General features: G+C 59.0%; 1 protein-coding gene across 1 annotated transcript in view; it reads right to left on the bottom strand.

The window, feature by feature from the left end:
- The window catches only part of ANO1 (anoctamin 1), a 51,930-nt gene extending 30,306 nt beyond the window's left edge, over positions 1 to 21,624 (bottom strand). The window contains exons 1-10 of the mRNA XM_049780898.1: positions 21,456 to 21,624; positions 17,637 to 17,972; positions 12,783 to 12,881; positions 12,211 to 12,362; positions 11,440 to 11,494; positions 9,768 to 9,819; positions 7,407 to 7,462; positions 4,238 to 4,279; positions 2,202 to 2,266; positions 1,660 to 1,794 (exon numbers count right to left, since the gene is read on the bottom strand). Of these exons, the coding sequence (XP_049636855.1) occupies positions 1,660 to 1,794; positions 2,202 to 2,266; positions 4,238 to 4,279; positions 7,407 to 7,462; positions 9,768 to 9,819; positions 11,440 to 11,494; positions 12,211 to 12,362; positions 12,783 to 12,881; positions 17,637 to 17,972; positions 21,456 to 21,563 (1,100 nt within the window). The 5' untranslated portion in view covers positions 21,564 to 21,624. The remainder of the gene's footprint in view (positions 1 to 1,659; positions 1,795 to 2,201; positions 2,267 to 4,237; positions 4,280 to 7,406; positions 7,463 to 9,767; positions 9,820 to 11,439; positions 11,495 to 12,210; positions 12,363 to 12,782; positions 12,882 to 17,636; positions 17,973 to 21,455) is intronic.
- Between the last annotated feature and the right edge of the window lie 430 nt (positions 21,625 to 22,054).

Genomic DNA, 22,054 nt, shown 5'->3' with positions numbered 1-22,054 from the left:
CAGGATCAGTGCCTACCTGGCATCCTGGCTGGTGGAGCTGCCACCCAAATCCTTACCCCTTCCAGGACTGGCCTCCCAGCATTTCAGGAAGGGCTCTAGAGGGGACTCCATTAACCACCTCCCACCTCTGGGCACTGGTCTAGGGCCCTGGGAAGGTGGGCAGGAGCCTGGCAGCATCTCTATCCGTGGCTCATCATCTCCTGCCCGCCAGCCAGTGCCAGCCCCAGTGGCCAGACTTAAAGCCTTTTCCTGCTGTCTTCAAATCCTGGTCTCATCCATCCCTGCTTGTAGCGGTGGGCATATGGGCAGGCGAGCTGTTTCCACAGGACTGGTGGGTGGGCACCACACAGGTGGGAGCATAGGGGCAGATTGGGGTCCACAGAACAGTCCTGCCCACGCCTCCGGCCCTGCTGTTGACACTGTTTGCCCATGAAGACCCCTGGCTCTTTGGGAAGGAAGGAGGAGGTCGCTGAGGTGTCCTGAGACGGAGTGCACAAGTTGAGCCATGCTGGCCATGCCCCCCGCCCAGTTGTGTGAGCAGCAGCTGGGACGAAGGGAAACCTGGGGTTTGTGGGTGGAGTGTCCAATGGGGCGTGGCTGGGGAGCCCGTTTTCCTGCTGGATAAACTGAGTCACTCCTGGCTTGGCACTGGGGCGGGAAGGATTTTCCATTTTACCCATAGCTGTGCTCAACTGTGCTCAAACTTTCCAGGGAAGGGGAGGGAGGGAGGGAGGGAGAGAGAGAGAGAGAGAGAGAGAGAGAGAGAGAGAGAGAGAGAGAGAGAGAGAGAGAGAGAGAGAGAGAGAGAGAGAGAGAGGAGGGAGAAAGGGAGAGAGGTAAAGAGGAAAGAGGGAAAGAGAATTAGAGAGGGAGAGAGAAAAAGAGGGAGGGAGATAAAAGGAGAGAGAGAGGGAAGGAGAGGAAACAGGAGAGAGAGACAATGAGAGGGAGGGACAGAGACACACACACAGAGAGAGAGAGAGCTCTCAGAAGAGAGATAGAGAGAGAGCAAGTTCTCAGGGCCAGGCCCAGTTGGCGGTCTCCTTCCTCAGCAGGGTCTGCTGCCCTGCTCTCAGTCTCCAGGTCAGGGCTGGGTTCTGCAGAAACTTCTAGAAAGAACCAGCCACTTCTCTGCTTCTGCCTAACCAGGGAAGCTCCCAGCTCACACACCTGGCCAGTGTCCCAAGGGCCCCTTGGGGAGCATCCTCTCACTCCCACAGGGTGAGGTGGGTCCCTTTTCATCCCCCAGGTCCTGGCCTTCCTCCAAGGGTCCACCCGTGGGTCCTGGGTGGTGGGTGCAGGAGACACCCACAGGAGAGTCCGAACGACACTGTCCTTCCTGACCTTGGTCCACAGGGGCCCCAGCAGCGGGACCTCATTTTCTGAGACCTCACAAGGCTTCCAGAACCTTCCTGGGCCTCTCACAAGCATAGAAACACAGGGCTCAGAGCTGCCTCCGGCTGCACCCCAGGGTACCTTGAGGTGCCAGGGGTGGACCCAGGGTTCAGTCCATCATACAAAGCCCCTTCTCAGCTTCTGGGCCCCACACATGATGTGTTCTCGGGGTTCTGGTGCACAAAGTCCTGCGTGTGCAGAGCCCTGAGTCCACCCTCCCAAGCCCTCCGAGCACCCCGAAGCCATGAGCCGGGGAGCACCCACCTGGGGATGTTCTGGTCCACGGTGGCACAGCCGTAGAGGAAGACTATGATGCCCACCACAGAGGCCGGGATGAGCATCTGCGTGTAGACCCCCAGCCAGGCGAAGTACAGGCCGATCTTCTCGCCGAAGTACTTCCTGGGTCATGACCCGGGGCACAGACACGGGTCACTCCACTGACCCCAACTGTGGCAAGTGGGGGGGCTCGGACCCAGCTGGGGGGGGTCTGGTTTCCCATGTGGTGCCCAGAAAGGTGGGAATGTCCTCCTGGGAGGGTTGGGTGCCAACTGACCCTTGGCACAGCACTGGTGTGGACCCCAGTCGTGGATGTCAGAGGCCCCCACAGTGACCTGAGCCCCTCAACCAGCCGAGCTGGGTCTAAGGTCCCCAGGACTTGCCTCGTGGTACACCGACCTCCTGACAGTCCTCCAAGGGAGGGCACAGGGGACCCCAAGGGACCCCAGGGGACCCGGGGGTAAAACTAGGGGAACAGTCCTCCACCCCAGCTCTGCAGGCCCCACAGTGTCTGGCCTGCGAGACCTCACCTGACCAGGTCGATGGGCTGGTACTTGTAGAAGACCCCATAGCTGGCCCATTCTTCGTACAGGAGCTGTGGGAGAAGGGGGACCCAGGGATTCAGCTGGGGGTCATGGTCACTCGCTCGGTCACTCACTGGCTCCCGCCATCCCTCTTCACTCATTCACTCACTCACTTGTTCACAAACTCATTCATTCACTCACTTCTCATTGACTTACTCTTTCATTCACTCACTTATTCACTCATTCATTCACTCACTTGTTCATTTTTTCAACCATTCACTCAGCCATTCATTCATTCATTCATCCATTCAACTAATAATCAAGTTGTTAACTCCCTCCGTCCTTCCTTCCCTCCTTCCTTCCCTCCTTCCCTCCTTCCTTCCCTCCTTCCTTTCCTTCCTTCCCTCCTTTCTTCATTCCTTCCTTCCCTCCTTCCTTCCCCTTTCTTCCTTCCATCTCTCCATCATTCTTCCCTTCCTTTCTCCCTCCCTTCCCTCCTTTCCTCCTTCTTTCTTTCCCTCCTTCCGTCCTTTCTTTTTCCTTCCATCCTCCCTCCCTCCCTCCCTCCCTCCCTCCCTCCCTCCCTCCTTCCTTCCTCCTTCTCCCTCTCCATTCCCCCCCTCCATCTAATACCCTCTGTCCACACCCTGTGCCAGACCTATGCCCCCTGCAGTTGGGGGGTGGCTTTGCAATGGCCGTGGGGGCTGTGCTAGGCCTGGTGCTTTTGGTGGCAAGAAGGGCTCATGATTCAGTGACCAGATGAGGAGCTGACGCTGACCCAGACATCAGGAGGGGAGAAGTTGGGTTCTGTGGAGGCCCAGGAAGGGTCTGTGGGGGAGCGGCGGGCGTGGGGGGTAGGGCTGGCGGGGGGAGGGGCTGGCAGGCCTGTGTTTGGCCAACACCAGATGTTCTCCAACCAATAACCAAATATGTCACTTTCCTGCGGTCCCAGATGGGCCCAGATAACATCTTCCTTGGATTCCTGGGCGGGCAAGTTGAATCCGGACCCAAAGGGCAGGAGAACATTCCAGGGGCTCAGCCCCCATCTGCCCCCCCCCCGGAAGTGAGTCTGTCCGCACCTGAGACACTCTGGGGCTGAGGGAGGATGGGGGAGGGAGGGAGGTCCTTGCTTATTGGGGGACCCCAGGGGCACTGGCTGTTGGGGTAGAAGGCTGTAAAGAGCCTTCCTAGGTGGGGCAGGAGAGATGGGAGCCAGGAGGACTTCTGGAGAGCCGGGGGGGGGGGGGAAATCAGGGCAGAAATTGAGAATGCAGGTGTCCCTTGGTGTTCCAAAAGTGTGTCCTGTCCCTTGGAACACCGGCTCAAGAACGTTTTCATGGTAAAGGGTTCCAGGACAGAGAGGTTTGAGAAAGGCTGATAGGCCCATGTTAAGAGTCCCTAGTTCTGGGCCCAGAGAGATAGCACAGCGGCATTTGCCTTGCAAGCAGCCGATCCAGGACCAAAGGTGGTTGGTTCGAATCCCGGTGTCCCATAGGGTCTCCCGTGCCTGCCAGGAGCTATTTCTAAGCAGACAGCCAGGAGTAACCCCTGAGCACCGCCGGGTGTGGCCCAAAAACCAAAAACCAAAAAAAAAAAAAAAAAAGAGTCCCTAGTTCCGGGCACCAGCCTGGAGGCTCAGCACAGGGATAAGTAAAAGATGAGCCTGAGGGCCAGAGCAAGAGCACAGCGGTGAGGCATTTGCCTTGCATGTTGCCAACCTGGGATGGACCCACGTTTAATTCCCAGCATCCCGTTGGGGTTCCCAAGCCTGCCAGGAGCAGGAATCCCTGAGCGCTGTCGGGTGTGCCCCCTCCAAAAAAAAAAAAAGCCTAAAATCAGCCAGACGTGAGATCTAAAGTCAGCAATGGCAGGTCCTGTGCTGGGGAACACAGGGTGACCCTGGCAGGGATCAGGGTGAGCCAAGCTCTCTTTCTTTCTTGATCCCTCTACCCTGAGGCTCTCTTGGCCCTGATCCCCCACTCATCCCTGAAGCTCCCTGCACCCTCCCGGTCCCTTCCCAGCCCCAAGGGGCAGCAACTTACTTTCCTGTCGTTGAAATCCACATTTTCTCCTTCGTAGTCCCCCTGTTGGAGGGAAAGGGAGACTCTGGGGGTCTCTGTCCCCCGGACCAGGAGTATCCCGGTGAAACCCACCCTGGGTGTCTCTGTTTGGACATAAACAGGAGGACCCCCTCCCCTCAGCAGCGCTCAGAGTTGGGCCAGAGGTGGGGTGTGGGGCATCCAGAAGGAAACCTGTGGGTGCCCTCTGGACCGCATGCGGGGCACCGGGCCTAGGAGTCAGGTGGGGGCTGAGCAGTGACACCTCCTTTTGGGAGGTGAGAGACCCAGACCATGTCCAGGGGGTGGCCAGGGACAAGGATGAATGAGGCCAGCAATGACTTGTGTGTGGCCTGGCCACTTGCCCTACACCTGATGGTCTCTGAGGCCTCATAGGGTAGGGATGCCAGGCTAGGTGACCTCCTGTAGGGGTGCTTGGACAGTTTCTCTCTTGCTGTCTGGGGATCCCCCAGCCCACCCTCATCACATCCTAACTCCTTGATCCATTTCGCTGGTGACCTTAAGGAGGAGGAAGCCAAGGGTTAAGGCCAGTGTCCATGTTCTTTCTCCAGAAACCCCGAGGGCTTCATCAAAGCAGACCTCAGATGATCCTGACAGAATGGGAATTAATGAATGCATGAATGAATGAGTGAGTGCATAAATGAATGAGTGAGTGCATGAATGAATGAGTGCATGAATGAGTGAGTAAGCATATGACTGAATGCATAATGAATCAGTGTGCGAATGAATGAGCACACGATGAATGAGTGCATGAATGAATGAGTGATGGATGCAAACAGATGAGTAAGAGTAGATGAATGAGTGAATGGGTAGTGAATGGATGCATGAGTGAATGAATGAATGATGAGTGAGCAAATGAATGGCTGAATGGGTAAATGACTGAATGGATGAACGAGTGAAGAGTGGATACATAAATGAATGAATGAGTAATCAATTGAGTGAATGAGCATGACTGAGTAGAAGAACAAGTGAATGAGTAGCTGAATGAGTGAATGAATGAATGGCTGACTGGGTGGCAAGTTAAATAATTGAATGAATTAGCAAATGAATGTATAATTAATGGTTGAATGGAATCGTTGAATGGCTCAGTGGAAGTGGATGAACAAATGGATTGAGTGGATCAGTGAGTGAGTCAATAAACTAGTGACTGAATAGCGAGTGAATGAATGAGCAAATGAGTGCGCAAGAGAGTGAGGGAGTGAGTGAGGGAATGAGTGAATGAACACGTAGATGAGTGGGTGTTGGAGTGAATGAGTGAGTGGATGAATGAGTAAATGAGTGGATGAATCAGTGAATGAGTGAATGAACTAATGGATGAATAAATGAATGAATGAGCAAATGAGTGCTTGAGAGGATGAGGGATGAGTGAATGAGAGGATAAGTGAGTAAATGAATGTGTGAGTGGCCAGTGACTCAGAGATCATCTCTGGAGCCAGCTCCGGAGGACATGGGGGGCTCACATAGTGGCCATGCTGAGGGGGGATGGACCCCGGGGCGTGAGGGGTCCCTCCAGGGCCACCACAGCTCCTCAGAGGCGATCTCTGCTTCCAGCCGGTCAAAGGCTGCTCCTGGCTCCTTGCTCCCTGGTCTTGGTGTGACCCTCAGCAACACAGAACATGTTGGGGTACAAACGTCGCGGGAGCCCCAGGACATCCCAGCGTTCAGCAGCAGAGAGGCGACCCCTGGGCAAGCTGCTTGAGCAATGCCTGCCTCAGTTTCCCCATCTGTGCATGGGAGCAGCCCCCAGCATCATGTGAGAAGTGGGGGGGGAGGGGCCCCAGGCTCACCCCTGGCTGTTTAAGCCAAGGGTTGGGGACAGTTCAAGGGTCCAGCATAGGCTCTACACCGGAGAGACCTGGTTTGATTCCCGCCTCCCATGATCCCCCGAGAACCACCAGGAGTGACCCCGAGCACTGAACAAAAATTACAGAGCGGATTCCTAAGACAGACCAGTAGCGGGGTCTGGGAACCGGGGTACACTGCCCCCCAGGATTGGTGGTGGTCCAGAGAGAGGGCAGAGTCCACGGGGACTGACCGCTGGCCCAGTCCCCTGGGGACTGTGTAATCCCAGGCAAGTTGTTAACCCCTCTAGTCTTCACATCTCCACACTTTACCTTGCGTCTGAGTGTCCCCTAGGCTGCGAATGGCGGGTCACAGTGGGAAGGGTCAGGACAGCAGGGCTCAACCCTCCCCCTGAACCTCGGGCAGGCGGCAGGGGCTGCCTCTGACCCAAGTGGTCCTTGCAGGGTCTGGGATTGGGAGGGGGTTCTGGGGGAGGGTGCTGCTCTGAGCACTGTCTTCCAAGTGGGGGCAGAGAGTATGGGGGAGTGAGGGGGACACGACCAGTCACTTGTCTGCCCTGGGGAATTGGGTGAGCTGCCTCCATTTCCCCAGTGAGAAGGGTCCTGCCTTCCAGCAGGGGTTAGTGGAAAGGGCATAGGTGAACTGAGTTTCTTACAGGGTCGGGGATCCAGTGGTCAGTGCCACCTGTCCCCCCACACCCCAGCCTCGTCAGTAAGACCCCAAAATGAGCACAGATAAAAGAGCCTGGGGTCTGTCCCTACTCTCATGGCCGGGAGATGGGCAACTTCACCTCCCGAGGCCTCTGGGCTTTGCAAATAATGCACTTCTGAAAAGTTCCACCAAATGCTCAGCCCCCATGGTCCATTCCCAGCACCCCGCTGAACTCGGGGCCGTTTCCATAGAGACAGTGTGAAGACATCCCTCTGTCCGACGCGGGGGCCCCAGCTATATTTGTCAGGGGGGACCAGAGGGATTTGGGAGCCCCTGGGGGAAGAAACAGGCCTCCCAGTTCCCCACCCTGGGGGCTCCACGGAGATCCAGGCCTTCAGGACACACAAAGGCAACTGGAACTGGGCAACCATTCTCGGGGGGATCAGCAGGATCAGCGGGCCGTGGGTTCCTGCTCAGGCAGTACCCCTCGCCCTACCCCATCTGCTTGGAACTGTTCTGGGGCCGGCAGGCCGAGGGAACCAGGAAGGCTGGGGACAGGCTGACATTTATGGGACAGTCAGAGCAGGAAGCCACAGGATAATGAGAGCTCCCGGGAAGGGGGGGCGTGTCCCCAGGGATTTGGGGAGCCAGAGACAAACAGGGCCCCAAGGTCACTTACATCATGCAGCGGGTAGGCGGCCGAGTATACTCCGTTGGCCAACAGGCTGGTGATGCCTGGGAGAGAGAAAAAGCACAGCAATGGATCACGGGTGGATGTCCAGGGTCCCACGCTCGAGGGGCACCAGCTTGCACCACCAGGACAGGCTCCAAGCCATTGCCCGGGGCCACGTCTGCCATTTGCACACCCTAGGCTCTACGAGGAAGGGTTGAGCGAGGTTTGATTGGTAAGATCAGGAGTAGAGAGCGGAGGGAGACACCAGCAGCCCGGCCCTGGATCAGCCCAGACCTGCTGTCCACCAGCTCCCCAACCTCCCGCCTGCTGGAGGCAAGCCTGCAGAGGAGAAAAGGGGGGTCCAGGAGGCCGGAAAGGCAAAATCACCGGGGCGTTACAGAGGAGCAGCTGATGGGGGGAGAGAGACCACAGACCATGGAGTGGGGCTTGGTGCCCGCTTTGCGGACAGAGAGGCCACGAGCACTCACCACTCACCGTATTTACCACACTTGCGTCTCTTACTTAAGAGGGCAGAGTCCTTCTTTCTTTCCTCTCCTTGCCCTGTGCATACAGGGGCTGTTAGTGACAGACTGAAGCCCTGAGTTCCGCCCCTGGAGCCATGAGTCCCAGAGCCAGGAGCAGTCCCTGAGCATTGTGGGGATTGGGCCCCCAAAGAAACCAGCTGCATGGGAGTTGAGTGTGTGTGTGTGTGTGGGTTAAACAGCCATAAAGACGACAGCCAGAACCCCTCTTTACCCCGCTGGGACTCTGGGCTGAACCCTGTCCTGCCTCTCCTGGGAGAAATCTAGAAGGTTCCAGACAGAGGGAGGCTGAGCACAATGGTGCATGGGGATGGGGTCTCTGAGACCCATCTTGCCTGACACGCAGAGGGGCTTCCAGGAAAGCTTGTGGGTGGTCTCAAATCTCCCTACATGATCCAAAGCATTCAGGGGCCTGGGCATCCCCAGGCTACTCAGGTCTGCTAGGGACCACCCTGAAAGGTCTCCGGAGTGGATAGGAGGACCCGGGACTCAGGGGACCAGTAGCCTGGCTGGAGGTCACACCAGGAAGAGGAAAGATACTGCGCAATTGAACATGGGGTCTGAGTTCTGTGTGCTGGCTCTTTCAGGTCCAGAATATTCTGAGGCAGGCTGCCCCAGGGCTTTTGCACTCCCTGACCTCAAAGTCCTAGGGCCTCTCTGACCTGGGGTCCAAGGTCACCTCATCAGGAGGTCCTTCCCAGCCCAAGAACCAGTAGTTGGGAGAAGCGGACTGGTCAGTCCAGGCTTTCAGAGAGACGCTCACGCAAAAAGGAGTGCAGGGAAGGCCCCTCAGTCCATCCCTTTTGCACCAGCAAGAGCAGAGATCTGGGGGACACAAACAGGATGACCCGATGGAAATGGCTAAAGTGAACAGCCTCTGGACTCCGGCGGTCAGACGTGCAGATTCCCGAGTGACAGAGGGAGGCGCAGTTTGGACAAGCCTCCTCCTGGCCGGTCCAGTGCTGACTCTGGAGGGAACCCTGGAGGCTGCATCTCCTTCCTCTATATGACTCCCTTCTCCCCATTGGGCTTTCCAGGCAGGTCTCAGGGATCCCCCTCTCAGCTGCTCCCGCCACTGCAGGTGACACCCATGGTTAGAAACCAGCTGGGTGAAAAGGACTGTGATGGGAGCTGGCACTGCACAGCAGATTCTGAGTGGGGGCACTGATGCAATTCCTGCTGCCAGCCTCAGGGTGGGCTTGGGGAGGCGTAGGGGGATCCCCAGCATCCTGAAAACTGCACCAGGAGTCAATGCTTGGTAAGCCTGCCAGGCCTCTAGGAGCCAAAGTCCTTGGTTTTGGTGTGGCTAGGAAGGTCCCTCCTGCCCCAGATCTCCCGAGACCCCAGAGCCCTGGACAGCAGGGCAGACACAGCTGCTGGAAGCTCTGCCCCATGGTGCCAGACTCCGCCACCACACGTATATGACCCGCCCAGTGGCTCACTCCAACCTATCAGGCCTACCCAGCCTATCCACCTCCTGCCTGGCCACGCCCACACAGCCTGGCCCACCCACTTTGCTGGTATGCCCCGCCCACCAGGCTCACTTCACCTATCAGGCCTGTCCACCTCCTGCATGGCCACGCCCACTGCTCTTACCCCACCCACCATGCCTGCCCTGCCTGCAGAAGACCACGCCCACAACACAAAGCCCCGCCCATCGGACTCTACCCACCATGCCCACCCACCAGCAAGGCCACGCCCACATTGAAGCCCCACCCACTTCCCTCTCCCCAACCCACCCTGCCTGCCCCCTCTTGTCCACCCCTGTCCCCTACTCCTTGCTAGTCCCCACCCCACCCCAACCCTCCCCACCTGTGGCACTCACCCATGCTGTACTTGGCCTTGGTGCACGTGGTTCTTTTCAGGATCTCGTAGACCTGCAGAGACAGGGAGGCATGGGGGGGGGGGTCCCCCACAGCACTCCGCCCCTGTCCCAACAGGGGACCCAGCCCCCACCACCACCCACGGCAGGACCTGGATATGCTGCCCGCCCACGTCCCACCAGCATGCCCAGGGACCCTGCCCACTGTCACCGACCCCTCTACTGAGCTATGACAACTGGACCCAGGCAGCAGGGTCAGTTCTGGGGAGGAGCCAGGAAGGTTCTAGAAACACTGGGATCTCATGGCATCTCTCCCTCTTCCCCAAGCCTTACCCCACATTTGGGGACAGGCCTGACCACACCGTGACTCTTGCCCACAACTGTGTGTGGATCCCCAGACCACCAGGGAGTGGGGTCCTCTAGGGAGGACACAGGAGGCAACAAGGGCCCAACTTTATCTGACCCCATTGGAGTCCAGCATTTGGACCCCTGAAAAAGCTCCCCTGGCCAGTCAGAAACTGGTCCCCAGGGAGGGAGGACCCTTGCCAGAAGGAAACGGGGTCACAGGCAGCTCAGACAACCTTCCTGGCCGGATAGTCCCTTTCTGCGGTCTCCTCACTGTAGGGTCTTAGGCTGGACCCCACTATGTGGTTGTAGGGGGCACATCCGGACAGGGGACCCCTGGGTCCCTCCCAATGTCTGGGCATTTGAACATGGTGAAGTACAGGGTGTGTGCTTCAGTTTCCCCGGCTGCCATGCCCATCTTTGCTCTCATAAGGCTCTGCAATTGGGATTCCAGGTCAGACGGGCCGTCTCTGGTCACCTCCAGGAGAAGCAGAGCCCTGGGCATTGGGCACCGGAGTGTGTGGGCCCTGGGCAGGCAGCTCCAGGGGCTGGAGTTAGAATCCTGGTGCTTGAATCCCGGGACAGGTGCCTGGCTGCCCCTATCCGGGATAGGGCTGGGCAGTCCGGAGAGTCGGGCCGGTTCTGCCTCCTGCCCCTCCTTCGCTTGCTGCGGGCTTCGAGTTCCAAGGCACAGAGCTGGGCAGGACTGGGCGTATGGTTGACTGGCACCCAAGTCCCATAGCTTGGCTGTGGGCGACCTTGATTACCCTCCCACACCCCCCGATTGGGCCTTCAGGCCCAAAATGGGGAGCAGAGGTTACAATCTGCTTTCGTGATTCAAGAGAGCTGGGCACAGAGCCGGGCATAGCCCAGCCTGGCGCGCTGACAGATTGGCAGCCGGCAGATAAACACGGAGCTGGTGCCCCAGTCCTCGAGGCGGGCTGGCCCGGCCCTGGCGAAGAAGTCCGCTTCCTTCGCTCCTTGGGACAAGGCCCAGGAATGACGCCCCAACCCACACCCTCCTGCCTGCTTTCTGCCCACCCCCCCCCTCGCCCCACGACAGACAGGACACCCAGGAACTGGAAGGGGTGGTGGGGAAGGACGGCTGCTAGCCTGCTAGCGAGACAGCTAGGGTTCAGCAGACGTCTGTTCAGCCTCTCTGGGCCGTCCCTCCCCTGGGCCCCAAGAGCCTGCCTGGGGTTTCATTATCCTAATTATCTCTGCCACAAACAATTAGCAATGCCCCCCCACACCCCACGTCTCCCCCAGTCTCTCTGAGACAAACCTATCAGGCATCTCCCAGGGAGCCGAGGCCCTGCCTCATACTTACAATTGTGCTCCGTGTCTTGCTGTCGAAAAAGGAATCTTTGTTAGACAAGTCGAATCTGTAGAAAGGGGGGACAGAGAGGAATCCCCGTTTTCCAAAGTGCCCCTGTGGGTCTCAACTCCCTGAGTCTTACACTATCTCAGGCAGTGTGTGTGGAGGGGTCTGAGACACAGGAGTCCAGTGGGACATATGGGCTAACTGGGGTGGGGGGTCCTGACCCTCCAGTGCTCCCCCATCATTTTTGAGGTCCCTCAGCACACTAGATGCATGACAGCACCCTTGCTTAGATTGGGGCTGGGGCCGCTGTGGCATAGCAGTGGGACCCACTTCCTGCAGGCCTTTCTGGAACCTTCTGGAAAGTTCTCAGAGACAAGGGGAGGTATCTCCTTCCTCTAATGCAGGGAACCCTGGTTGGCATGGCTGGGCAGGGCAGCAGCTTGCTTTGATGCCTGTGACCTCCCCCTACCCCATGAGAGGTGACCTCAGGGAGCAGCTCACTGGAGTAGAAAGCCCCAGGTTTGGGCCTAGGAGACCCGGAAGTTCCCAAGCCATCTCACGGACCTCTTGGGGTTTCTGGAACACCCCCAGCCTCTCATGCCTGGCCAGGTGGCTATGCCCCGCTGGCCCAGGGGACGGGGGAGGACACGGCTCTGCCAGGCAACCTCTGGGCTCCCGTGGGGGTGGCTGCCAGGGGCAGGGATGACAGGGCTGGCTGGGGAGGGACAGGGCACGAGGTCCTGGGTCCCCCAGGGCCGGCCATGAGGCCCCACTCACAGGTGCTGTTTCTCCCGTGAGAAGGGGTAGGACAGGCGCTTCATGGTCTGTGGCCGGTGCTCGGTCACGCGCGGCTGGAAGGGTTCCATGAGTTTCCGCAGCACCGAGTTGATCTTCCTCAGGATCCCACGGGTCTCGTGGATGGGGTAGACCTGGGGGGACAAGGCGGAAACAGTCACCAGACTGGGCTCGGAGCCACAGGGTCCATCAGGCTCATGGCCCACGGGGTCATGATGACTGGATCTTCCTGGTGGAACTAAAGGTTCTTGGGTGCATCACATAGCCCTGCTCTTTGGAAACTTCTGGAAAGTTCTCTAGAACTTTTCGGAAAGCACTGTGGAACCTTCTGGAAAATTCTCTGGAACCTTCTGGAAAGTTCACTGAAAACTTTCAGAAAGTGCTCTGAACCCTTCTCAAAAGTTCTCTTGCACCTTCTTGAAAGCTCTGACCCTCAACTGATAGGCCTGACCTGGCTAGAGGAGGGTCTGCAACTTCCCCACTCAGGGACCCCCACCTGGGCCATGCCTATGCCCCCCCCCCCCAGTCCGGGGTCCTGCAGGGCCAGAACTCACCTTCTTCGTGGGCATCTTGAGCTTGAGGAACTCGGCCTCACGGCACAGCACAGCCCAGGGCGCGTGGATCTTCACGAAGCCCACGCCGGGGAGCTTGGTCTGGGGGGAGGGTGCTTGGTCAGTGCTGGGACACCCACCCGGTCCCCCTCCAGGACCAGCCTGACCACTGGGATATCTGCTCTGCATCTCCTTCCCGACCTCCCATGATTCCAAGGGGCTCCCTAACGTGTTTGGGGCGTCACGGGCTCCCCCGAGTCTTCGAGAATTCTGGGAGTCACCAGCGGGGACACCGGAGGTCGAGTCAGGCCCAGGGCCCTGCCTGCAGCTGAACAAGGGGTGACGGGCCTGTCCTGGGGCTCCCTGTCTCCAGGCAGCCCTTTTTATTCGTTTGGTTTTGGGGCCACACCTGATAGTGCTCAGGGGTGACTCCTGGCTCTGTTTAGGCGTCTCTCCTGCCAGGTTCGGGGGACCCTATGAGAACCCAGGCTATCCATGTACAAGGCAAAAGTCCTCCTTGCTGTGCTGTCGCTCCCGCCCCATTAATTGGTCCTTTTTAAGGGCAGGACAGGCAAGCCTAATTCAGCCAGACTCCAAAGATGACTTCTGGGGGACCCCAGAGGCTTCTTCTTGGAGCGTTTTATTAGAAAAGCCTAAATCAGAAAGGGGCCCCAGACAGAGGACAATGATGGAAGTCAAGGGGCCCAATTTTTACTTAGAAAAGGAGGTTCTGGGGCCGGGCGGTGGCGCTGGAGGTAAGGTGCCTGCCTTGCCTGCGCTAACCTAGGACGGACCGCAGTTCGATCCCCCGGTGTCCCATATGGTCCCCCAAGAAGCCAGGAGCAACTTCTGAGCGCATAGCCAGGAGTAACCCCTGAGCCTCACAGGGTGTGGCCCAAAAACCAAAAAAAAAAAAAAAAAAAAGAAAAAAAAAAAAAAGAAAAGGAGGTTCTGGGGCCAGAGTGACAGCACAGCGGGGAGAGCATTTGCCTTGCACGCAGCCAACCTGGGTTCGATCCAGGCATCCCAAAGGGTACCCTGAGCACTGCCAGAAGTGATTCCTGAGCACAGAGCCAGGAGGAACCCCTGAGCACTGCTGGGTGTGACCCAAAAACAAAAAGGACTCAGGAAGACCTTGGGGGAGGGTAACAGATGTTTGAGGGGGCAGAGGGAAGCTGGGGGAAGATCCAGTTTCTGTCCCCACCACGTCCCCATCTGAGTGCAGGCACAGTCTGGGGTTTGAGGGTGAGCACAGGAGCCTGAGCCCCTAGGGCTGACTTAGAGAAAAGGGTTTCGGGCATCCCAGAAGGGGTCACCCAGACCACCCCCCCCCAAAGAAACTCCTGCCCTGCTGAGTCTGGCTGATGGGACAGGGGCAGCCTGTGGGGTACCCAGCGCCCCAACACCCCCCACGTTCTCTCCCTGTGGCCCCACTCAGTCCTGTCTGAGCCACAGCAAAGCCCTGTGGATTCCGGTGGGAATGACTATCTGGGAAGATCACGGGGATGCAGAGTGAGAAGGGGAAAGGGTGTCCATCGGGTGCCCTCACTTCTGCACATGCCAACTGTGAAGCCTGGAGCAGAAGAGACTCCATTTTGTCAGCCCAAAGTCAAGTTTCCACGTCAGGGTTAAGTTTCTATCCCAAAGATAATGACGCCGGCCTCAAGACCCTAGAAACAACACAACCCTAACCCTACACCTCGACCATAAAAGGACACATGGAAAACCCTAGAAACACTCCAGACAACAGCCAGTCAACTTAAATCAACTTCAAAGTCAAGACTTCCAATCCCGGCATCCCATACGGTCCTCAGTGCCATATGCCATATTCCAGGAGCTATTTCTGAGCAGAAAGCCATGAGTAACCCCTTTACGCTGTTGGGTGTGGCACCCAAACAAAACAAAACAAAAAGTCAAAATTTCTGCTTCTAGCCCTGTAGAACTTGGCTTGTGACCCCCTTGGAGTGGGGTGTCACTTCCTGAGGGAGGCGGCCCTGGCCAGTCACTTTGTAGTTTGTTGGTTAATGGAATGAAGTTTTGCTTTGCTTTATTTCAATTGTGTGGTCTCGTCCTTCGACTCTGGGCCCTAAGACCAACTTGGGTCCATGGTTGAGTCTGGACTGTGCTGCCTGAAGACATAGCGATGCCTCCCCCTCTGCCAACCAAGAGATGCCATGTGTGCCTCATTGGGGAGGGTCTAGCATCCAGCATACCCTCCCCACACTGTCCCCAAGCCTGCCTCTCCCTGACCCGAATAGCGGAGCCCACCAGCTAGGCTGTTGACCCCCCGTTGGCCGTGCCAATCTCCAGAGGGCCAGGAGAGCCCAGAGGGGTTTAGTGTCCTGGCATTTAGGTTGGCACCAGTGCCGGGAGAGGGATGACTGATTTCCTGACATGGAGGTCACTATGCGAAGACCCAACACAGCTTCCCAGATTCAGGAAAGCTGCTTGTGGCACGAGCTGTGGGTCTCTCCCGATGGAGCATCTAGGGGGTGCAGGGAAGGGGCCCGAGGTGGCTGAACACAGTCATGGCCGATGTTACCAACACCGCTGTCCAGCTTGGTTATTCCCCAAGAAAGGAATAGTGAGGCAACGGGAGGTGGGGTCTCCCTGCCAGTAGGGACTTCAGTCTGGGGGCCTGTGGAGGTGTAGGGACCCGATTGGGGGTGTTCTGTGGGAAGACAAGGTCAGGACCCCGGGAGGCCACCAAAGCAGAGGTTGTGCAGGTTGGGATGAGGATGTGCAGACCAGACTGAGGGTGTTCAGGTCAGGCTGAAGGTGTGCGGGCTGGATAAGCTCTCTCAGCACAATGGGAAAGATGGACGGTCCCAAACAGGCCTCTATCCAGGCTGGGGTCTGGGGCCCCTGCTTAGCCTCACTGGAGGAAAAACCCAGACTACCCTTCCCAGGACTATTCAGCACCATCTGAGGCCCTTGCCAGTTCCGGGGTGCAGTGGGATATGAGACGGCGTGAGGGCCAGGTGCAGAGTCTGGGGGTCCTTGGCATGGGGAGCCAGTGGCAGAATCACCCCAGAACCTGGAATGAGCCCCACATTTTGATTCCCGTTGGGTGAGGCTGGACTGTGGATCCTCAGGGCCTGGCTTCCCGGCTTCGGCTTCACCTCCTGGCCACCTGAGGCCTCCCCCGGGGAAGGATCCTCAGAAGGGCGAGTCCCCCAGGGCCAGGTGCCAGACCCAGCAGAGGATTCCAGGCCCCCCTCCCTGCTCTCACTCCCACCTGGGGAGCCCCAGAGTTCTGGCGCCTCCTGTGATGAAAGCTGTGGGCGCCCATAAAACGCTTTATGACCTGATGGAGACACAGAGGCTGGTCTACACGGCAGTCACGGGAGCAGTTCAGACATGGCCCTGTCTACATGGCATCACATAAGGAGTCCAAACACATGCTGTCTACCCCATAGTTACATGGAGTTCAAACACAGCCCTGTCTATATTGCGGTCATGGGGGAAGTTCAAGCATGGCCCTGTCTACAGCACAGTCGCTTGAGCAGTTTCAAACTCATCCTGTCTACAACATGATCTCATGGGCAGCTCAAACACGGCCCTATCTACACCGTAGTCACAAGAGCAGTTCAAACACAGTTGAACGTGGCAAGACAGGGCCCAATGACCTGCGAGCTGGGATCCGGGGGACAGTCACCGAGACCTGAGCATCTGTGGGGAGTGAATATGGCTGCTGGCAAGTTTCCTCCGGGCCGGGTCACTCACTCGCCCCAAAGACTCTCTTCCTGGGCACCTGCTCAGGGGAAACTGAGGCCCGGCCAGCCAGAGACCCACGTTGAGTCCCATGTCCCAGCCCTCCATGTGCCATGGACCAGCACAGAGGTGGGTGGAGGGGGGTCGTGAAATCGGAGACTCCCTTGCCCTGAGTGGGCCCCGTCCCCACCCGAGGGTGCCCTGAGGGTCAGAGGACACCCGGATTCAGCCTCCCCCCATAGTGCTCCCTCACTGACACGTTCCCAGATTCTTGGGGTTTGGGCAGCCTGGAGGCCCCCAACTCCAGACCAAAGACCCGCTCTACAGAAAGGGTTGGGGTTCCATCTTGCTCCATGTCACCCCAGAATTCCCCCTGGAGAGGATCTTTTGGGGGGTGAAGGAAGAGGGGGCTGTGGAATTTCAGGGTAACAGCAGGGGGGGTCAGGTAAGAAACTGAGGTGGGAGAAGGGCGGGGTCAGCCCCAGGACAGTCCCGAGAGGGACCTGGGATCAAAATGCCTCACAGAGGGTCACTGCAGGGTCAGCCCAGCCAGCATGTGAGGGGATGGTGGTGGGGGGTGACCTTTCACTCTCACCCAGAGCCTTGGGGGACCCCTCCTGCTGATGTGTGTCCCACCCCTAGGATCCTCCCAATGCTGTGACCTGCCCCCAGACGTGAGGGCCCCATTGTATGGCCCCATCTCGGGGCCAGGAGTGTAAGGTCCAGGATTTTAGGGTCTCAGGTGTAGGGTTTGGGCTGTCAGGTCTAGGGTCTCAGGTCTGGGGACTCAGGTCTGTGGTGTCAGGTCTAGGGTTTCGGGTCTTGGGTCTCAGGGTTTTGAGGTCTCAGGCTGCTGGTTTCAAGTCTGGGGTCTTGGGATTTGGGGTCTGAGGTTTAAGATCTCAAGGTCTGGGGCCTCAGGTCTAGGGTCTGGGGGGTCTCAGGGTTTCAGGTATGGGGTCCTGGGTCTGGGGTCTGGGGTCTCAGGGTTTTGGGGTCTTGGGTTGGTGGTTTCGGGTCTGATGTCTGGGGTCTCAGGTCTAGGATCTCAGGATCTAGGGCCTCAGGTCTGAAGTCTGGGGTCATCTCAGGTCTCAGGGCTGGGGTTCCTGGTCTGAGGTCTGGGGTCCGGGGCTCTCTTACATCCTCATCCCGCTCCAGCTCCAGCCCAGCATCCAGCAGGTTCCCCTCGTACTCGTCCCGGCGTGACCTCTTGTCATCCTCATGGTAGTCCAGGGGGGTCTCGGCCGTGCCCGACCCCAGCGGCGACCCTGCGCCGGGTAGCGGCTGGTCCTGCCGAGCTCCTCGGGCAATGACTGTGGCATCGCTCCCAGGCTGTCCGCGCCGGCCTGGAGTCCTGCTGCCACCTCCCCGCCGGTGCTGGTACACCAAGACATAGTCCACCTTGCGCTGGCCATCGCGGAAGAAGAGCCCGAACTTGCACTTGGCATCGGGATCCACAGACAGGGAGTTCAGTAGCTGGGGTGCAGAAGAAGGGGGAGTGAGAAGGGAGCCAGCACACCCCAAAAGATTGGTTCAGGGGTCCTCGGACCGATTGAGCTGAACACTCTGCCCCCGCGAGGTCAACACCCCCTCTAATGTCCTTCACCCCAAAGCCAAGCACAAGCCTGGTGGACGGCTGGATGAGCTATCTGGGCAGGAAGGCTAAAGGCCCTGCCTCAGTTTCTCCATTTTCCCAAAGGATCCTGAGATGGAGAAGCCCAGGTTTGAGGGTGCTGGAAGTACCCTGAAAGACCCTCGAATGGCCCCAAGCTCTGTCCACGCAGAGGGTCGCTCGGGGTCTGGGCTAACTTGAACCCTGTATGCTGAGGCCCGAACTCCCTCTTCGCCCGGTTTCCACACCCAGGGCCCCCCCAACTGCCCAGTTCCGGGCCTGGCCCTGCCCCCCACAACTCCCCCCCCCCAGCTCCATCCTGTGAAGCCTTTCTGGGGAGCAGATGGACAGACCAGCTCGTGGCTCAAGGAGGAGGGAATCTGGGTGGGTGCAGTGAAGAGGGCCGTGAGCAGGGCAGGGCGTGGGTCCTGTCCACCCTGCCTGGGTGTGTGGAGTCCCGTTTCCCTCCTGGGCATGCCAGGTGAGGTGGCAGGAGCACCTTGTCCTGGGGAGCATAGACCAAGTATCCCCTAGAACCTGGGGACCCCATGAGGGCTCCTTCCAAGCTCCTCAGCCTGCAGTGAAGGGGCTGTGCCAGACCAAGGCTCCTTCCAGCCGGGACAAGGGGCACAGAGCTAAACCTCAGGCCTGGAGCAAGAGCACAGCAGGGAGGGTGTTGGCCTTGCGTGTGGCCGACTGGGTTCGATCCCCTGCATCCCACGGGGTCCCCCGAGTCTGCCAGGAGTGATTCCTGAGTGCAGAGCCAGGAGGAAACCCTGAGCTCTTCTTGGTGTGGGATCCCCCTCCCCAAACAAACAAACAAAAAGCTTGGGGGCTTGTTCTGCACCTTGAAGTGTATAGGTCCCAGGAAGACCAGCATTATTGAATGAATGAATGAATGAATGAATGAGTGGATGGACGAATGCATGACATATGCACAGTCTCCAAATCCAGGCGCCCAGCCCTGCCCACACGGCCTGACCTGGGTTCATGCCAGGATGAGGGAAAAGCAGGTGCAGATGACGCCCCAAGAATTGGGGGACCCTGAGGGGGTATAGGGAAGGGGAGGCGGGCAGGAGCTCAGGGGGCGCCCTGGGGCCTCGGGAGCTCTGGGGAGGGAGGGGCAGGCATGTGCCCCCCTGGGCTGTGGAACTTCAACCCCACCCACACTGTGTCCCGGGCGTCTTTCCTGCGCTCTGGCTCCAAACACGAGGGGCCTGGCCTATGAGCTCAGGTACTCCGGGAAGGGGTAGGGGAGGGAAAGGGGGTCCGGTTTCAGAGCCTGCCTCCTCCCAGCCTTGCCCTCGCCTCGCCCCTCAGTCACAGCCCCCCTCGGCTGGTACGCAGCATCTCTTCACACACTGGCAGGGCCTCTCTCTCTCTCCTCTCTCTCTCTCTCTCTCTCTCTCTCTCTCTCTCTCTCTCTCTCTCTCTCTCTCTCTCTCTCTGTCAGCCGACTCAGCGGGCAGGAGGCCACCCTGCCGGGGCTTGTCGGCGCCCAGACAGGACCACAGACGACCGTCACTTGGAAGAGGGACAATAGGCACCGTCCAGAGAGGAGCCCAAAGAGCAGGACCAAGCCAGGAGAAAGAGAGAGACAGACAGACACACAGAGAGACAGAGACAGACAGGGAAAGAAAGAAACACAAAGGGGCAGAGACAGAGAGAGAGAAACAGGCAGAGGGACAGACAGACAGATACAAAGAGATAGAGACAAAGAGACAGAGAAAGAAAGAGAGAGAGACAGAGAGGGAGAGGCAGAGAGACAAAGGAACAGAGACAGAGAAACAGACCAAAGAGAGAGAGAGAGAGAGAGAGAGAGAGAGAGAGAGAGAGAGAGAGAGAGAGAGAGAGAGAGAGAGAGAGAGAGAGAGAGAGAGAGAGAGAGACTGGGAAATGCAGCCAGTGGGGCCACAGCTTGGCTGGCTGGCAGGGTCCGTTTTGTCCACTGGGCCAGGACGCCTGTCTGGGAAGCCTCTGCCTGCCTGCCTGCCTGCCTGCCTGCCTGCCTGCCTGTCTGTCTCTGTCAGAACCTTCTGGAACGTCTGTCTGTCTGTCTCTGTCAGAACCTTCTGGAACGTTGCCCACGCCCTCCAGTCAGCCCCTGCGGGCTCAGCACAGCCTGGTGGGGTGACTCAACCCAGGGCCGCAATTAGGGCTGGGCCAGGGGTTCCCTCAGGCACCTGCACCCCACAGACAAGCCCCGGGGCCGCCTTGAGTGTCTGGTCTGCGGCCATCCCCTGGGCGGGCTTTGCCCATTTCTCTGCCCGGGGTGCCCAGGGGCCAACCTCTATGTGAGATGCACGTGAGGCTGGGAGAAAGTGATTTCCCTCTCTGATACTGGGTTTTGGGGAGCATTTTGTGGATCCTGGATGGAGGCAGAGCCTGGGGCCTGTGGCTCCCAGTCTAGCTTTGTCCTCAGGGCACCCCGGACCCCCGGCCTCAGTGCCACCATCGCCTCCTGCCTCTCTACGGGGCCCACCCACTGGGGGTCACAGCTCCCTGCAGCTCCTTCCCTGACCCCAGCCTCAGTATCTGCCGGTGCATGGGGAGAAGCAGACAGCTCTGGCTTGGCCTCAGTTTCCCTTCTGTGCTAGACCCTCTGGGACTGGGTGGGCAAGGTCCCCCCAGACTCATTCCTGATGGGTCCCCCGGGGTGCGGGCAGCCGTGATCTATAGGGCGGGGCCGGCTTCTATCCAGTCCCCATCAATCGAGCCCAGGACAGAGAACCCCCCAATTCCCACAGGGCACCCCCTTTGTGATGGGAGATATGGCAGGGGCTGCTGGCCAACACCCCCTTGTGCTAGGACCTGGGGGTGGGGGGAGATGGGGCTCAGGGGCCTGGAGGGGCCCCAAATCCCTTCTGGCTCCTCCTCCTCCTCCTCCTCCTCCTTTTTCTCCCTTTTCTGCTCTTTCCCTCCCGAGCAAAACTTTTCTTCCAACTTTTCAGCCACTCCCACCCCTGCCCCGGGGAGGGTGAGGGGTGATCTCAGTAGGTCGAGGAGCCCAGAGGGTGGGTGGGCTGATGCCATCGAGGGGTCCCCCGTGCGGTGGGCCACCCCCAGCAGATCTTGAATGTCTGGTACCCCCAGAGCGAGGGAACCAGACAGCAGGGTGGAGCCGGGGAGGGACCCAAGGGAGACCTGCAGGTGACGGAGAAGCAGCCTGGCTCGCTCCCCTCTCCCTTCTTGGGGGTCCTGGTCGCCCCCAGCCCACACTGCTGGCCCGGTGGAGACCCAAGGTTGTTGGGGGGTGACTGGGGTCCCGGTCCAGCTTGCTCCAGCCCCTGTCCTGGGTCCCCACCAAGGAAGGCAGGTGTCACCCCACACCCCAGCGCCCCACTCACCGTGCCCTCGGACCCGCGCCGGCCGTCTTCGTCCAGGGCACAGATGTTGACGATGTGGACGCTGCGGTCCTCGGCTGGAAGGGTCGAGTACCTGTCGTGGACCCTCATGGCTCCGCTGGGGGTCCCCGGAGCGCCCCGGGGCGCGTCCTCCGCCCGCTCGGCCGCCTGGGCCTCTGCCTCTGCCCGGGGAAAGACAGCAGCAGGGTTGGCGCGCAGGGGGACGGGCCTCCAGCCCCAGCCCAGCGCCGGACGTGGCCGTCGCCTCCTCCTCCCGGCAGCCCGCCCTCCCTGCGCCCGCCCCACACACGTGTCTGCGGGGCCGGGAGCCCTGGGGGTGGGGAGCTGGGGGTGTCGCTGGAGTCTCCCGGGGGCGACTTAGTGACCGAGACACCTTGCTGGGTGGCACTTGGGACCTGGCTTCGGTCCCACCCACTGTCACTCCCATCTCACCTCCTCCTGGGAGCCTCCCAGGCTTGCCTGCTTGTCACAGCTAGGTTCCCCTGGGCTCCTCCCTTCCCCGGCTCCTGGGGTGCCTGGATATTGGGGAGGGGGTCTGAGGAGCCCCGGTAAAGGGGCTAGGGATGGCATAGGGGATGTGA

This window comes from Suncus etruscus, chromosome 9 (genome assembly GCF_024139225.1).
Source record: "Suncus etruscus isolate mSunEtr1 chromosome 9, mSunEtr1.pri.cur, whole genome shotgun sequence".
NCBI lineage: Eukaryota > Metazoa > Chordata > Mammalia > Eulipotyphla > Soricidae > Suncus > Suncus etruscus.
This window is presented reverse-complemented; position numbering and strand designations above follow the sequence as displayed.